At 43.0% G+C, this 18,804-nt stretch overlaps 1 protein-coding gene across 10 annotated transcripts in view; it reads right to left on the minus strand.

Moving 5' to 3' along the window:
* The window catches only part of LOC135896562 (MYG1 exonuclease), a 631,131-nt gene that overhangs the window by 4,634 nt on the left and 607,693 nt on the right, over positions 1-18,804 (minus strand). For 9 of the 10 annotated variants that reach the window (XM_070525811.1, XM_070525814.1, XM_070525812.1 and 6 more), the window contains 7 exons: positions 16,849-17,004; positions 14,854-14,949; positions 12,446-12,676; positions 10,334-10,412; positions 7,132-7,254; positions 6,371-6,552; positions 1,047-1,218 (listed from right to left, as the gene is read on the minus strand). In XM_070525811.1, coding sequence (XP_070381912.1) covers positions 1,053-1,218; positions 6,371-6,552; positions 7,132-7,254; positions 10,334-10,412; positions 12,446-12,676; positions 14,854-14,949; positions 16,849-17,004 — 1,033 coding nt within the window. In that variant the 3' untranslated portion in view covers positions 1,047-1,052. The remainder of the gene's footprint in view (positions 1-1,046; positions 1,219-6,370; positions 6,553-7,131; positions 7,255-10,333; positions 10,413-12,445; positions 12,677-14,853; positions 14,950-16,848; positions 17,005-18,804) is intronic. The other variant, XM_070525815.1, reaches the window with a different exon arrangement.

Below are 18,804 nucleotides of genomic sequence, written 5' to 3' on the forward strand. Positions count from 1 at the left end.
CTCACAATGAAATCACAGGTAGCCAAACAGTTGTTCATTCATTCAATCAATCAACCAAGATAAAAGCGTGGCGTTTAAACAGACACTAAAGTGAAAAAAACGAATAAGACTGATAAAGTATTACTTGATAATTGTATTTTCATTGATTCTGCAGAAAAAGGTTAATTTATTAGGAAAAAAAGAAAAGGTCCAAGCTGTATATTTTAAAATTTTTGGCCTAAGCTACAGCCTGTGATTTCATCGTCACAGATTTCAAAGTATTTTCTCCTCCTTTTGTGTGTGTGCGAAGCTTGCCCCGTGGCATAGATGTTCATTTAATTGAAAGCGTAAGACCCTCTTTACGCAGAAATCACAGCAGCAGTTTGGCGAAGTTGTCCATGAGCCAATGCCTGTAACTTTCTTTACATTGTTTAAATATATTACCATGAGTGCACGCCTTTTTTAGGATACACGCAAACTTTACTAACGATGTTTTACTTTGAGACTCGGAGCGCACAAGCAGCAGAAAATTTGCAGCAGTAGCGAGCAAATAGTTTTTAGGTGATGGCGACTACTTCAGTGACTCTGCTGTTGCCATTTTGGCCTGCTTCAGAAACTTGTCTGTATGAACATATTTTCAGCAAGTACGCTCCTTTGGCACATGGCGTCTGGTGTTACCCTAAGAGCGCAGCACCAGTATAATCCCATTTTAATTTTGCCATGCGTTTCTTGCAGTCATTCTCCACCATATCTATCAACATGTACAAAAATTTTTCAATACATAACAGAATTCATATTTCGTAAAACTCAGTGCAACGTTTGTAAAATCATAAAACAAGTCCCCATTTGTAAACTTACGAAACATCCGGGAGAGTCAGCAGCTACGCAGACTGCGAGGACCTGTTTGCTAGTCACCCAAGGCCTTTAATTACTTTGTTTAACGCAAAACCACGGACACAAGAAAGGCGACAAGACGTTGCGCTAAACAAAGTAATTATGGATTCGCACCAACTAGCCCTCCAACGCATTGTCCTAAGACCTTTCTTGTAGCAAAACGATCCACGTACCTGTGGCTATGCAGCGGCTGTGAGCGTTCGCGTCGCCATCTCAAGAGCGCCTTCCTTTGTCTTGTGGCCACCGATGAAGCCACTGGAGTGGACGAAGATGCAGCCGTCGATGCCACTCACCCGGGACAGCTCCTCGTCACGCAATCCTCGCCACTTCTCGGCAAGGAACACCCTGCAGGGGTGGAACCACCGAAGGGTCACTTGAAGGGGCGTTGCAATGCTTGCTGAACATGGTAAACAAGTGCAGCTTCGCAACTAGAGTGGACAATTTTCGAGTGGACGAAGTCTGAACAAGTAGAGGGGCCAAGGGGGGAATTTTGCAGCAAAAGGTCGATTATTAACCCCTAACGTACATGGGATGCATGTGTCCCTGAATTTTAAACACATCTCAATACACATGTTTTGCCCCTACAGACCTACTGAGGGCAATTACTGAACTAGTTAGCTTTCATTACCGAAATATTTTGTTCCGGTTCACAACTCTACGACAAAACACTGACGAAAAGTTAGTGGAGTCACGTGACAATGGGGTAGTTTTCCATCAATTAATGAAGTACTTGTTTGGCACATTTTTCTGATCAGTGAAGGAAGATAATGTGTGGAATATAAAGTGCCATGAGCTAGGGTTCTTCACAAACCAACATTGTTCAATCTAAAAGAGTTCAAAATACTTTTTTACCAAGAAAGGGAGGCATTGGGACATATGTGTCGCAGTGTACTGTGACGGAATGCTGGATGTTGATTCGCGGCATTCGCTTGGGGGTGGCCCTTTTACGTTCTAACAGTCGCTTGAAATGAATAAACTTATATGCCTTGTGCCTTTACGTGTGGGCTGGTTTATTTTTGATAACAGCGGCTATATTTTAGAAATATGGCAGGAAAACAATGCCAATTGCTCGTATCAGAAGAAAAGATTCTATAAGATTTTGTTTGACGACAATGACAGCTGAGTCTGCTTTACGGCTTTACAAGGAAGACTTTGACAGCCTTGGTGCAGAAATCGATGCACAATACCCAGAAAACCTAGAATATTCAAAGCCACCAAAAAAGCAAAACAGAGAAGGTGTGTGGGCCTAAAATCTCGCAAAACTGCTCCCAAAAACTATGTGTGCCATCAAAGGGTCATTGTAATAAAATGTACAAAACAGCGAATCAGCACTATTTCCCTCGTGCAATGCATGGAAATAAAGCGTATTCCCCAGCGCAAAGAACCGACGGATTTTACAACACTAAAAATGTTTTCTGTTGTTAGGAAGCTGTCAGAACTCCGTAAAAGTGCTTGTAAAAAAAAAAAAAATCCATATGAGGAGGAAAACAGCAATGTATTTATAACATTGGTAGAAGAAATGCAGGCCTTTGTAGTTGTTAACCACCTGATGAGCTATCACTTGTCAGCTCCAAGGTAACTTACGAAGTCAACCGCATGTATATAAATAAAATACTACATTCGAGTGTTCTTTGAATTCCTGGATGCCGGAGTAAACATTGTCTACATCATGCACATCAAATTGCAAGATGACTAGACAACTACGCCCACTCTAACATCACTGCAGTTCTGCCAAGCAGTCGTGCAGGCTCTTATCAAAATTTTTTTGAACTGAGAACAGAGCACAAGTCTTGGGCGGTTATGTGGGCGCGTAAGAATGTGCACAAGAAGCTCCCCCACAACGAATTGCAAAAGCTCCCGCTCGAAAGAGGTGCACAGAATGTTCCTACTCGAAGCTCAAAAACCGCATATTTACCTGCTGCAATGTTTTCAATGTTCACTTGTGCTTGCCCATCGCTAGAAATTGCTTCATGGAGTTTTACGGTGGAAGCAGATAAGAAGCTCATGTATACGTTCGATTCCCCTAAGGCACACAGGGACACATATGTCCCAGAGAATAACATATAAGCTATCAGAAATATATATTTGAAAAGTGTTTCATCATTGTTTTGAAGGCCCAAATAAACAAAAATATACATCGATAATTTCTCGGCTCACTGATTTATGTACCTGAAGGGGTTAAAAGAGGTAATGAAAGTCAAAGTTCAAATTTATTTTTATTTCATGCTGCAACTCCAGCTTCAGTATGCCAGTGTGACGTCAGAAATCTTAAAGCATTCTCCCTTATTTTGGCCCTGTCAGTTCAGTGAGAAAAGCTGTGGAAAATTCCGACGTTCAACATTTCGCTTCTGTGGAACACGCTATATTGGGAAACGGTAGAACCTTGTTAATATGATCCCGTTAGGCATGATTTCCCGGCGCCAGCATTCACGACCACGAACACAACAAATGACCCAATACACTTACGGTACTTTTTTGTAGGTTCATACGTTCTTTTTGGCACCAACCCTCAGTACATCACCAAACTGAAATTGTGTGATACATTTTCTGGCCACTGGACCCCACACAAAGGAGAAAAGGCGGGAGGCGTGTGCGATTGAGAACAGTAACTGCATGCTGCAGCAGCCTCCCCTCAACACTTGCCTGCAATATCCCACGCGAAACCACCGGCACACACTGCTTTTAATCCGGTACCAGCAAAACCTCTCCCGGGTCGTCGCACGCCGCACTCACAGCCATCGCCACCAACTTTACTGTGATAAGCTTCTTCACCTATCTATTTCACAGTGCATGGGGCATACATAGTGGGTCAATAACCCAAATGCCCCGCTGTTCCTTGCTGCAGGCGGCACGAAGTGAGTGCCGTGTTTCGCCCTGGCAGCATCGTAGGCATCGCATTCCCGCATTTCCCGTCAGCTCGATTTCGTTTCAGTTTCCCATGGCGTCTTAAAATGGTGTGCGATAGGAAAATGACGTGTGTCTTAGCTCGGTTGGGTGCTACCAGCTCAACATGGGTCGACGTCTCGTGCCGCAACGATTTGTGCCAACTGGGCACGACAAAACTTCCAGCGGAAAGATGCCCTGCTCAAAGAAGCTTCTGACCCAGGCCAAATGTGAAGAGCGCAAACAGAACATTGCCAAAGCCACAAAAAACAACAATGTGCGCCTCAGGCCGCTTGAGCCCCACCAGTTCTACATGTCTCGGGCTGCAATTATTTGCGCAGTGCTTTTGCGTTACGTAGATGTGAACTACAGTTGAGTTTGCCACATTTTTTGGTGACCTTAGATTGCATGTTGTTCTCTTGCATTTTTTTTCCCGAAACATATAAACGAGGTTCAACTGTACATCCGAGCAGAAGCCGTCAAAATCCATGACGTCACAGTGAGGTGGCGAAGGCACTTCAAGATGGCGTCGCCACCTGTCGTTTCCTTTTTACACCATTTCTGGCTTGCCAGGCATTTTTGGTACTGTAGGAGGGTAATTTACTAACAAGGCTGAATTGGTTATCATTTGCTTTTTCTTTCTTCTGTACTGTTGTTCCTTATTAATCTTGTTCGTTAAGCGCCCAGGAAGGCCACACACTTTGATTGTACTGTTCACTAGCTTTTGTTGTTGGCTGCAGTGTGAATATTTTGATGCAATGTATTTTGTAGGGGTGTGCAAATACCATGTAGTAGATATTGTATCAAATCCTATCAAATCAAGAAGAGAAAAAGAAGCAAAACAAATATTGAATCAAATAACGAAAATCAGAGAGAATACTGATTATAAAGTTTAATGGTTACACACTTTGTACAAGAGAACATGGTGGTACACATGCTGGGGGTCTATTAAGTGTTGCATAACAAGAATGTTGCAATCAGTAACTTAGGTATTAAGGAAACAAGATGTACAGTATGGTATGCCTTTAAGATATATATAGTATTGGCGTGGGCACCATTCTGCTGCGGAATAAGTATGCTGATTACTTTGACAAGCGTTCCAATTGTTATCTGTAGATAACCATTGCATGACTACTTTGTTTGCTGGAAGAGGCTTCCGCCCACGAATAAAATAGTTTTGGTTAGTAATAACAGCATACCATACAGGGTGAATCATACTTGTCGAGTAGTTGAGCAACTGGTTGCAGACTGCGTGGGCGTCCAAAACAGTGCTAGGTGCTGGGTTATAGATCTGTTTGCTCTATAACGTGCATGGCCAAAGCCTGTCCTTATTTTTCCTGTTCCTTTTTTCGCGATCAAAAAGGTTCACAAGCGATCTTTTTCTTCTTATTATTTTTTTCAGTCTTGTTCGTCCCATCCTCGACGACAGGCTCACCCACATTACAGAAGTTGTGCCATCAGAGATAGCCGTCGGATTCTTCTTATATGATTCCGTTAGGATATTATGCCTTATAGGGCAAAAAGGCAATGCTGAAGCACAAAGCTTGTATGTATCATATGCTGGTTTAGCAGCCGCAGTGATCGCTGCGCTGAGAAAGGCCATCGGCCTCGTACAGAAGGCTAACGTAGACATAGTATTGTAATTTCAAGCCTACTAAACTTCAAATGCTTGAGAATGATCCCAATGGCCGACGCAAACATTTTATAACGATTGGCGCTTCAACGTATTGGGGTTGCATTGGGTTGGCCATAAAAGAGCACTCTTACATTTTAGTTCCCACACCAAGCGATCAGACAGCGAGAAGATTTTCCAATTCATGCTGGCAATTCACAGGTGCCAGTTCTCTTTGTCGAGTAAAAATCAATACGGCCAAAATAACTTATAACACCTACACGCACTGCAGCTGACGATGCACGTTGCATGTTTGCGCAGCCAACTGAAACATCCGCATACTGTAGCTACCGCTGCACCTAAAGGCTACATAGTGGCAGTTCGACGAAGTCTTATGAACTGACATCACGTAAATTTCACAGAGAATGAGCTAAAACATCTCTAAATTATCCCGCAGCATGCGACAACGCATGCTGTTGAATTGGTGTTCGAGCATGTGGGCATGCTGTTAAGTTCGTCTGTGCGCTTAAACTTGTGTGTGGACACAAAGCTCAAAACTGCGTGAAAATGTTCGTGAACTCAAGAGACGTATATCCAGTATGATCATATGCTTTCCGGCGGCTAATCAGCCCGCTCTACTGAAATGCTTTTGCGCTTTCTGAAAGTCGCGCTGCTTTTGTCACCGTTCCGTCTCTCCACGTAACGTAGTCGTTTTGGTCAGTCCTGCCGACAGACGAACGTGCATACGCTACGGCATCGGCCACTCTCAAAGTTTCGCTGAATATAAAGAATGCTCGAAAAATCAAACAGTACATATTCGACTTGATTCAGTGTTATTCGAGTATTCGCACACCACTAGTATTTTCCCATATCCTGCAACAGCCTCCATATGGACGATAGCAGTGTGCATGCAATAAATAAAAATAATAATTTTTCCATTCACTGTCCCTTGAGCCTATCATTCATTCCTTCCCTCTCTCACGAATATTGCTGGGCTCTCACCGGCAGGCGAAGGAGCCAAGCGCCACCGGCACACCCTGCACCCGCCAGCTGCCACCCTGGTCCTGGTACAGGACGAATTTGACCTCGCCAGGGATGGAGAGCTCCTCCTCGAGGGTCAGCAGGTGGTCCTTCCAAGGACAGCCACCGCGCTCCAGAGTCAGGACGGTGCCTGCCTCGCCAACCTATTTTAGAAGGACAGAAGCACGTATTACCAAAATGGCATCTGAGAATGTATTTATCACAGTTGTACGTGCAACAGAGTAAGGCTCCTGCTGTCATAATCAAGCATGCCAATTTTTCATGCATGTTGTCATGTTGTAGCGATGGTGAATGAAGCACCAGGCAGTGCCAAACCTGTGCTCTTTACAGGGCGAACCTGTGCTGCCCAAAGGAGCAAGCAACACTCCAGTCAGAATAATAGCAACGAGCACAGCCGTCAAATTTGGCCCATGGGTCAAGTGCGTTGGCAATTTATAGACGGCTCATCGTACCTTCCGCTGTAATCGCTGGTGCTGGAGTAGGTTCGAGAACATACACTACTATTTACATAACGCGCAGTCTAATATAACACGAGTTTTGGTGTAGAATTGGCAACAACAATCGGGAAATTTCGAATATATGTAGGAGTGTCCAGGGCTGAGCAATAACTTTGTAACGATACTTAGCAGATAAAGAAATGGACAATGGGAAAGGCTAAATTCTCATTACATCAAGGCTCAATTGCATACAAGTCTAGTATTTCATAAATATTTTGCAAAAACCTTTTGTCGCTGCTGCAGAGCCGTCTGGACAAGCTCACGGGCAGGCAGCCACGCAGTAGCGTAGTAACGCACGCGCTCCAGGAACTCTTCCCCCGTCAGCTTCATGGCTTTCTGGAATTGCTCCTGCGATGCAGAAAGACAAAACAACATTAACAGTTACCATACAAAAAAATAAATGGCCAGGGTGCTACTTTGTCAGCATTCTTCCCTTTCTGTTTCAATTTTTCATTATCACCTGGTCTAGCACACAGCAAATACAGGCAATAACTGTAGCACTCGAGCCAATCCTTGAAGGCAAGAACAATAAAAGAATAATCTTCATAAACTTTGGCCCCTGTTATGATTGCAGTAGAACCTCGTTCATACATAACGGGGGGGGGGGGGGCAGGAGCACCATGCAACCTGGTAAAACGTATGACCCGAAGAACTTCAGTTTGGCCTAGTTGGTATTTACTGCAAATCATATTGACTGCAAAAAAGACGGGGACAGAGGAAGAAAACACATAAACCATCCTCTGTCCCCGTCTTTTTTGCGGTCAATATGGTATGACCTGAAGCCACTAAAAAATTTGTCAAGCAGCTGTATTCGACATCTACGTAATGCTACTCAGCCCACCTTTCAAGCAAAGCAGTGAAGCTAAGACTGGTACTCTATCTCTATCTCTATCTATACTCTATCCCACACTTAGCAGGCAGCACTGCGCAAACTACGCAAGTGACATGGTCACAGAAGTCTCACTCATTGTGCATGGCAATGCGACTGTTTTAGAGCTGCCTGCTACACTTTCTATGGAATAACTACTTCTTATATTGTAACCGCCTCTAGTGGACATAGGGTTGTGTTGCATCAGGCCTTATTTGTGCACTTTGTTCTTCCAGTGTGCTGCATAATGTAATTTGGTCGAGAGCACAAGGGGTGCACAGTGGCCACAGTGGTCTCGGAAATATACCGCTCCAACTTTTTCAGTGGTAAACAGGCTTCCAGCAGCGACACCTTTACAAAAATAATAATTGCAGCATATATTGTGACACAGAAAGCGTTAAAATCAATTGTCCATCGAATCACTTGACATACATCAAACATGTTTTCTGGATTACAAGTCACACCCCCTACTTTCTTTTTGCAAGTTTTGAAGAAAAACTTGGTATAATATATTAAGTCACACCGGTACATAAGACGTGGCTGTTTTAACTAAGCTGGCATAATTAAACAATGCATGCATGTGCACTCATCATGAGAAATGCCAAACTAACCTGATACTTGAAGGCACTAAATTTCCGTAAACAAAATTTTATGAACCACACGTTCTACCAGAACACTCCTTTAGTGCTCAGTAAAGCAATTTTTATTGCACCTCACTCAAAGCCATGAAGGACCTTGTCCTCCGACACACTGTCTAAAGCTTCAGCTACTTTGGGCAGCAGCATCGCTGGGTAACCATTCTCAGCCTCGGAATAATTTTTATGCGACATTGTAATCACGTCGCTGGCATTGCCACTGTGATGTGGCACGCTTGAGACAAACACACTTGCGACACACCTGAACCAGCCTGAACACACGCACCCAAAAAGTGAAACGGTGACCGGAAGTTGGAAGCACTGCAACTTCTCGTGTGGGCAGCTGACAATGATGATAACCAAGTGGTGCTTTTTGTAACTGGTACTGTATCTGAGGCACCACAGTGTCACAGTAAAAAAACTGTGGTACCCTTTGGTTATTTATTGTGCCAGTTTCGTGGGTTTAACCTTTTCTCTTTAAGAAAGACCGAACTATGACAGCGAACTGTAGTGCAGCCTAAAACAAGGTGCCACCTATATCACGAGAACCATGCTTGCAGCCTTCACTGCTGCTACCCTACTGCTGCTGCCGTACTGCCTGTACGGCAAGCCCTAGTAGCTAACATCTGTACCAATGGCTGCTCTACTGTTAATACAACAAATACAACATTCAGTTTCTTTCAGAATTCGCATACTGGTCGTGCCAATATGCATGGTTTTATGCGTACTTAAGTCCCACTGTTGTAGAAGATGCACCAGCGAAAATTTTGGAAGGAATACGAGACTTATACACCAGAAAATACAGTATACCTTTCCTTCACCTATTACGCACTATTTTGGGCCACGAATGTGAGCACTGCGAGAAGTCTCTCTAGCCTCCGTAGTGTTCCGTGCTGTGTATGAACCAGAGTATAGAAACTACGAAATGTACTACACTTCATTTCTCTTGCCTCATCTTGCTTCCTTACTTGTTAGCATTTCCTTCTTTGCCATGCATGTGTTGTGGTCTGCACTAACTACAGTATTGCCCACTGTGCCATCAAAAACACATGCATAGACACTGTCGCCCTCAAGAGCTTGCATGGGATATGAAGCCCTGTACAAGTTTCTGAGCGCAACCACGGTGCAATGACAGAGTGGTTAGCGCATCTGGCTCCCCAGTGCACGTCGCCACAGGGACACGAGTTCAAACAAACACAAAAAAGGAGAAGAAATAAAAGTGAAAAGACGAGCAGAGACAGCAAACCCACTTTCCAGATGACAAAATATTCAATAAAATAACATGCTGCTAGACAACAGCAATTCGAGTGGCAGCAGTGAAAATTTGAGGCAATGCATTTTCCTTTGGGCTGCGTAGCTCCCTCTAGGCATCAATCAATGCTGTTTGCTGATAATTCAGTTTCACCACATTTCTTGCCTCTTCAGAATGACAAATAAGTGCACAGCTGCACAATGGTTCAAGAATGTTCAAATCAGTGAATTTTGTTGAGTTTACGGAATGTGGACTCTGCGAGAAATCTCTACAGGAACACACGACATGAGGATGTCAACTACTTCATCTCTAGAGCACTGGGAAAGGACTTATCCAGCCACTTGAAAGACATGCATGATGTAAAACATCGTGAAAAGGAATGTAAGAACTGAAACTGCGCCATGACAACGTAATGGCACCAAGAGCAAACCAATTTTGTTGAAACACCTAACAGGCATTATTCAAACTTGCTGCACAGGTCCAATCAGAAGTTTTTCAAGATGTACGGACACATTTTAACCACAATTTTATTTTTATTCAGTGCTTCTACCTACAACGCACCATCACGCCATGCACAATTGTGTGCATAGTTATGCCTGATGGTGATAGGTGCCAGCAAAAGCCCGAATACAATTTAGGTCCAACCGCAGAGAGAGAGAGAGAGAGACTCACATCGAGTTTGGGGTTTGGTTCATTCCAAGGCGGGTTCAGGTGCCCCACTCGGGAGCTCAGGTTTGTGTTTATTCGGTACCTGCAAAGAAGCCCAACACATAGTAGCCCAACAAGTGGTAGCACATGATGCAAACTGCACTGCTTCAGCCTTAACTAGACCACAGATGTTACCATTCTCAAAAAGAATAAGCACAGGGGGGATTGCACAGTTTCTATGAAAAGAAGCTCTGATGCACTCTTCACCAAAGTTCAAACTTAGCAGTCACACTGATCAGGCTATTGACATTCTATATTGCTGTAGCGACAGTGAAGAGGGATAACCACTTCTCAAAGAAAAGAATAAAGAATCAATCTTTTGTGTGAACTTGTTCAATGAGAGCAAAGCAACACAGACAAGTGAATGACAGTCAGCAAGCACAATTCACATTTGTTGAATATGATTTCATGGGTAAAGTTTACCTCCTATTTATATACGTCCCACCATCTATTCAGAATAAGCATTTGCACTTGCATAGATTCATTTGAGATTGTACAACACTATTAGCATTGTGCATGCAATCTGATTAGGCATGTCTCTTGCCCTATAGAATATGTCGCAAAGTTAAAAAGAATGTCAGATATGGCAAGGACAGCTTGTGCTATTTCCGGTGAAACACAGTTATGAGAAAAAGGCAGAGCTACACGTGCATGCAAATAAAACCCTAAAATCTATCGCAGGTGCGTGTATTTTAATCACAATTACATAACCAGCCTGTACAGTTTTAGTAGTGACCAAACCGGTGTGACAATCATATTGGTTGCTACACGTGTTTTAATGATGCACTGACACTGAAAAAAAAAGAAGATATTACAGTTGAGTGCCTCTGCAACGAACGCCTCGACAATGAAGTGACCTGTATAACGATGGAATAATTCTGTCCCGGTTCTAATGCGAGTTGTGCGGTGCGCGACCTTCACAACAAAGCTAAAATGAATTATTTTGGAGGTTTCAAGCATTTGACTGCAATCCAAAGCTTCCACTTCGCAGCAGTCCCATGGAGGTTATGATACTGCAGCGTCCCATTTCCTCTCGGTTCATCATACGAAATTTCACAGTGCGCCTGAGTTCGCGTCAGATTTCAATCTTGTTTTCTTATCCTTGAAGTCACAAAGGTGCTTGTAACATTTGAAATCATGGAAGAGTGTTCTTGGAATTAGTGCAGACTCGGCAGTGAGCATTTAATTTCTTTTACTGAAGCATTGCTATCGAGGCTACACGCTTAATTCACTGATGGTGCTCCCAGACAAGTGCACTGCAAAGGGAATGTCACTAACCCTTCCCATCTGACAGCCTGCTGATGACACTAATGGCGAAGTGTCCTTGCTCAAAGTGATTTCACATATGCCTGTCTGAATGGGGTGTAGCACATCAACAATTTGAACTTCTGTGGAATAAGTGGCACAGGCCATGGTGTTTCCTACAAAAACTGCAAGGGAGTCAATGTGACACAAGGGCCTATGCAAACTTCAAGCACGGCTGTTCAGCCAGCACGGGAATCGTAGGTAGAGTGCAGATTTGCCCGAACTTGGCTCTTCTGGCTTCAAATGACTTCGTCACATCGCAAATTGATCATTTTCGGCAAAATGCTTCGTTACAAATGCAACAATACACCGACCAGTGACGGTTCCATTAAAGTAACTAGTGTGGGTCTTAAAAGCCATGCGTTCATGTACTACAGGTTCCAGAAGCAGTTGTGATAGACGGAAACACGTCACAGCTGTCATATTTTAGACAACACCCATTTGCGCTGATTATTCATGTGTACAGAGAATTATTGCATTCATGAATTTAATGCATTTAGAAAAATATGGTTACTTAGAAATTTAGAAAGTTAATGCACAATAAAACAAGCCACTTGAATGCATTTAGAAAAATATGGTTAGTTAGAAATTTAGAAAGTTACTGCACAATAAAGCAAGCCACAAGGACATCTCAAGTTATAAGCACAAGGGATAGACCAATTCACATGCTGGCCAGCGTTACCACATTGCATGATCACAGTGGCAAAATTTACCTCCAGCAATTTTAGTAGGAAACCCTTACGGCCGATGCAGTGTGCAGCAGATACATACCGTGGCTCCCCATCGTAAGCATTGATGCCGTTGTCAATGGCATCAATCTCCTCCATGAAATTCTCATAGACTTTGTCGTATATCTTCTCGAGGTTTGGCTCGGCGAGCTTCCAGCCAAGTGTCTCGGCGATCACCTCTCGTCCGTGGTGGACGTAGACGAGACCCGCGCTACTCAGCTTGGTGGTCCACTTCTTGGTTGGGTCAAGCGAGTGCATCGTCTCTTCAAAGCTCCTGGTCAGGTAAAAACAGGGGCGGGCTACAGTCAAACCACCAGACACTAAACTGAGATTTGCGCGACAACATGAAAAAGCGTAAGGCTACCATGTGCAAAGAGTACAAGAAAAAAGAAAATTGTGCAGGAACCATCAAAGATGATGGTCAAAGTAAGCAAATAGCTTCTGCAGACCACCGGACTCAAACAGACACACTAGCAATATCCTTCCAGAGTAAACTGTTAACGTCGGTAACAGTGTTTATGATGGCAGCACAAATGATTATGTGCATGTTTTGCTGGATGGCATGACAGCATGATGATGATGTTGTGACAACAATGGAGATGACGACAGCATGATGACAACAGTGGCGTTATAAAAATGGCTGTGCACCTGCACTTCCTTTTTTGCTTGTTGAAGGCTACTACTTTTTTGCTGCTTGAAGGCTACTGTTACGATCCGCCAGGGGGGCAGGGACTTCCTAGCCTCTCCTGCACCCGTGACGAATCACTTTGTGAAGCTAACAATGCGTGCCCTCGGACAGACCCGCGGTGACAACAAGGTGAGACACGTTTGGCGGATTGAGTGTTGATTGATGGCCCACTATCACAATCACTGACTATGGGAGTGAGAAACTCCTGGAAAAGGGCGTTCTACGCCGTTTACTCACGGACTCTGGTAGCCGCTAAGGTCGTTTGACGGTCGTTCTAGCTGATTACAGGGTCATCCCAGGAACCAAGACACGGCAATTTGAGTCAAACGTGACAATCCCTTTCCATGAAGCTCCCCTCCTTTCTGTGTATTCAGTGAAAGGTGCCGGAGTGACTGCACACACCCTTGCCCTTAACGCGGATCCTTCAGCAACTTTGGACGCTCTGAATGAATGAAGGTGGGACGGCAGATTTCCATGACCTAGGGATCTAGGGAGGACAGAGGGGATTTAAGCAGACTGCTGAAGTGTGTGCGAGCGTGCTCGCCGGAAAGATGTAGCCTTCTGACCTGTAGCTCATTCTACGAGAGTGATGTATGGTGCTCCATGCTCTAACTAGTACAATACCCCTTGCTCTATGTAAACAAGTTTGAAATTTCAATGTAAATAAACCCCCTGTTCCATTCCTCATCCTCTCGACCTCATAATCTTCACGAAAGAAGCAACCCTCGTCAAGAAAACTCGGACGATGGCGTGATGCCCCGGTAGCATAGGCCAGCTACCTGTTATGAGAAGTCCTCAAATGCGCTTCTATTCGCTTGGCACCCATTCCGCAACTCTATTGGTCCACCAGTTATCTGCCCTATGCATTACATGGCCCGCCCAGCTCCATATGTTTTTCGATTAATGTCAACTAGAGTGCTTGCTAGCCTTGTTTGCTCTCAGTCAGCTCATTTGGTGGTCAACAGGTTAAGATCTGCGACATCTTCTATGTAATAATTGGGTCATCTTTTAGGATATCACAATTAGACTTACTGTTACATTGAACTGCATGGTACACACCTATATGTTTCTCTCAAATGTAATGCACAATTGTTTTTAGTAGCAAATGCATGAAGAGACTCTAGCCTTTGCGACATCGTTTGCTCTGTATGAAACTGAGCATGAGAATCAACGAGCATTTCAACTGCCTCAAAGTGCTAGCCACCGCAAGCAAAGAAGGGCAGAAAAGGTAAGGAATAACCGTAAGCCATTCAAATCTCCTGCACAACGTGGTTATTCCTTTGCTTCTGCCAGGTGCTACAACACATAACTGTCGCCTTGTGATCCTTCAGTGTACATTCACAAGTTGAGATGCTTTATAGGAGTGCCTTTAGACGAGCTCGTGTATTTTTAAGAATTAATGCGCAATTCAATCGATTCAAAGCACTAGCTGCCACAAGTGAAGAGTGGTAAAGTATTATGCATGTATTAGAAGCCTGTGCCTGTAACCTTATGGTTACAGCCTTACGGTCATCAGCAGTCGTCAGCCATGTTCCAATTACCGCTTCAATTACCTATTATGCTTGCATGCACACCTGGCTAATATAACTGACAGCCCTTTCTTTTTTCTTTAATAAAGAAGTATGAATACCCCCTTTTTACTACCACGACTGCTCCATGAAAACAGATTCAAGCTTCTCAAAGCAGTTCTGCAGCTAGTGATTGAAGCCTCAAGGCATAGATAACATGACATTGAACTTTGAAGCAGGTCAGAAAGGACTGACTTCTGGTGGTGGTCATAGCGCCTCTTGGAAGGGTCGTACACGGCACCGACATCCACGACTACATCACATGTGTCCAGGACAGCTTGGTCTCGAGATCTACACGTTGGGGAGACGGAAAATACAGAAATCAAGTGGTGGTCTTCCAAATATCAAAGGCCATGAGGGACATAGCAGACGGACAGCAATTATGCTTCATTCTGTTTTTATACAGGACTTACTACTCATGGCTTTTGTATATCTTTGAGACTGGAAAAACAAAACAAGAAAAAAAACTAGCTGCAATACTATTTTGGAAGTTACCTAATTAAAAGGTAAGTAAAGGTGCTGCTGGCACAGGTTCCAAAAAAGTCAATCAAAGTTTCCTATGGTTGATTTTCTGATTTTCTTTATTTCTGTGTTAAGCCGGACATGACTGGAAGAATTGCATTGTTGTTAGAGCACTATGAGTGTATTCTTGACGAGGTGATGCACAAAAAAGTGAAATTTGAAATCTGGGAAATGCATAAGAGATAAAAGTCCCACTATCCACAAAGGTCGTTTTCATTAAGTAGGACATGTTTGCCTTTGTTGCCCTCCTCTGCAACTAATGTGCGTCTTGCATGCTTCCATATAGTTTATCGGGCACCTTCTTCTAATAGCACCGAGCGTCAGGGATCCCCAATATTGCAAAAGTTCTCAGAAAGAAATGGATGCTCCTTGAAAATCCTAAAAGGCTACATCCAAATGAAGAATTAATTCTTCTAACTCAAAGGCTACATGCATTTCTAATAGCACTGTGATTTGTGAGTAAGGCTAGTGAATGGTTTTAGTAGGACAAATTGCAATGAACAAGTTTACAAATATCAGGAAAGCCACGAAGCTGCCATAAATGCCTGTTTTCAAGTACTTTCAATGAACGCACGTGGTGAAATAGGGGCTTCGAAATTTTCTGTATCAGTATTCTAGTCCACGAAACAAAATTCTGCTTAGAAACAGGTGGGTGGCTCGCAGAAAAGGTGAAATAAATAAGAAAACGCAGCAGGTAAGAAAGAGGAAGTAAGCATTCAGTGCAAGTGCTTCAGCCTTATTGATGAATATACAATTCTAGAAAAACAATAATGTTAAAAGAAATGATCAGCTGAAATGGAGAAGCATGGCCACACAAACATTTTTATTCTCAGTTGTTAAATTCCATAGCTACAGCACCATGAAGTTGCCCTGAAGAGTGGTACTGATACGTCCCACTGGTCATCAAAGGATGGAGGTGCAGAATGCCCATTTTATGCAGACAGGCTGTCATAAGTAGCTTGCATGACGCCCTCTCGCTTGCTGTGTTTACAGAAACCGCTTGCGAATGGATCACTCCCAAAGTGAACCCCCCAAAGCTGCATGGGTAGTAAGCAAAAACATTACACACATAAATCATGCGTGGTCACATGCACTGTGTGTCGAAAGTGATGCAGTATGCATTGCATGCCTGCTGGGAGAAAGAGCAATGAGTTGGTGTAATGAGTGGTAAAGATGTGCACAGGCCTGTGCTACGAGAGGATGAATTGGTTGAGTGCACGTATATAAATTTCTTTTTTAGGCTCTTTTGTTGGAACACTTTGTTACCTGTTACTAATGGTATAATTAAGTGACTGCAGAGAAATATGTTTTCATTAGGATATGAATACCGGCCTTCGAACTAGTAGAGGAACAGAAATAAAGTCAAAACTCGATATAACACACATATAATGAATTATCGGATACAACAAAGTGAAAATAGAAACTTTGTCACCAATATCAGCGTACTCAGATGGTGCCTATAACGAGGTTCAACTGTAGAATGAGAGATCTGGGATGTCACACTATGAACTCACTGGCATCGTGGTTATGGCACAATGGGAATTGAGAGAAGTAGGGATCTCATCTGCCATTTTTTCCAGCTTATAGGTAAACTCCTTCTTCAAGATAGCAGTGAAGGCATAACCAGTTCACTGTGTGCACAGCCCCCCTCCAAAACAACCAACTCACCTAACCACAGTGGCGTCTTTGTACTCTGGGAGCTGCTTCAACAGGAAACAGGCAAGCGCATCGTCACAGTGGAAATTGCCATTGTGGGTTCCAATCGTCTTGCCCATGGCTGCTGGTTTCTTCGTGGGTGGTTCGCCTGACATTGATGACACTGACCTGCGTGATGTCAAGAACCACAGATTGTCAGTTCAAGCCTCCTATCAACAGAGTGAGAAAAATCTGGAAGTGCCCATACTAGATTTTTCTATGATCCTTGCTGTGTCTTGTCTTGCATTCATAATGCAAGTTGTGTTAATCGAACAAGTTTAATGATTCACATGGGAACATTAAAAACATTTTCAGACTTTAGACACTTAGCACAAATTCTTTAAACAGAAACTGATGCTCTGGTTGCATTAAAGTAGTAACCAACTTTTTAACTAAACTTGTGGGCAGTCTGACAAAAGCAAGCTCAGTCAAAGGGGACAAGGCTGTGTAAAACTAAATACTGTGATTTAGCACTTGAGATACACACAGTGGCACAAGTTAAGATGACAGATCACAATTTAGGCACATATGAATGATACATTTCAAGCAATATCTACCCCTGTCAAAGCACCTTAGCTCCCTCAACTGATGCCGCACAATTTCACTGAGTAGTGCGCCGATGTGTCAAACACCAGCGACACTTATGAACATTGCTAACTGAATCCAACATACATAGAAGTATCAGTAACAAAATGTAAAACAGCTGTCCTTGTGACAAATAGAAAGATGTGTGGTGCCTCTGTGATTACTTATGGAAGAATGTGCACATTTAGCAATATTTTCATTTCAGTAAAGTAACGTTATCCAACGATACTGTATCTCTTGCTGAAGACAAGAACTATCTAAAATCATGGGTTACGGTAGTGCAGCAGTTGTTGGAGATTAAAATTTTGTATTTCTCATTTTTTGTTGTGTCAAATGTGTACACTGTTATAAACATACTGTGTTTGCTCTACCAACCTGTCTTCTTTTTGTAACTTGTGCATTGTTAAATGGCAATTTGCCAGCTGTAGCTTGAAGATCTACCATCGAGACTGCCTGGAACTGCAAACAAACTGCTAAAGCACACCTGCCATTTCTCAGTGCCTATATATAAATATTTTTTTTTTACAAATAAATGTTATTGATAATAAAATCACTGAGGACATTGGAATCACTATGAACACTCGCTACACTTAGGGCATCCTGTTTGCATTTGTACTTGCCAAGTTTAATGGTATAATCATGAGGAGAACAGAAAGTAATGATCTCAAGTATCTTCTGGTTATACTGTGATATAAAAAAGATATCGGAAAAATCTTTGATATTTGAGACGTGCAGTCAATGTTTACAGACTCGATAAAACTAATTGACACGTGAAAATTTTTACTTCTGTTTCGTCATTTTCAGTTTTCAATGATGTTGCACATGCAAGAAATGCGGCAAAGTTAAACTTTCAGGCAGAATTAATTAGCAACAGGATAATGCGTCACCATGGCACACTTTCGATCACGATTGGCATCATTTGCGCAGGCTACGGGAGGGAGCCAATCGCGGTCGCGAATTTCGATCAGGATCGGGTTAAATCGCGATCGAAATTGTCCGTTTGACTCTGTATAAGACGCAGGCGATACCAGCAGATTATACAAACGTTGTGTACGTTACCTCCTCACAAATGTAAAAAAAAAAAAGTAAATAGCTTATGTTTACAGCGACACGAAGCGTGAAGGCAGATTCTAAAGAAAGAAAGCAAGGAGTGTGAAATAACGAATGGCTGCAGTTGACGGCAAGACACAAGCTGGCTACAACTCACGAAATAATCCTGGTTAAACATAAAGTGAGCACTTGGGTATCGTTAATTCGATCCCGAAAGCTCATGTAGATTAACACAGCCTGACAAAGAGTTGCAACGAACGAAAATGACATTACAGGAAGCCATCATTCAAGTTG

This window comes from Dermacentor albipictus, chromosome 9, assembly GCF_038994185.2.
Source record: "Dermacentor albipictus isolate Rhodes 1998 colony chromosome 9, USDA_Dalb.pri_finalv2, whole genome shotgun sequence".
NCBI lineage: Eukaryota > Metazoa > Arthropoda > Arachnida > Ixodida > Ixodidae > Dermacentor > Dermacentor albipictus.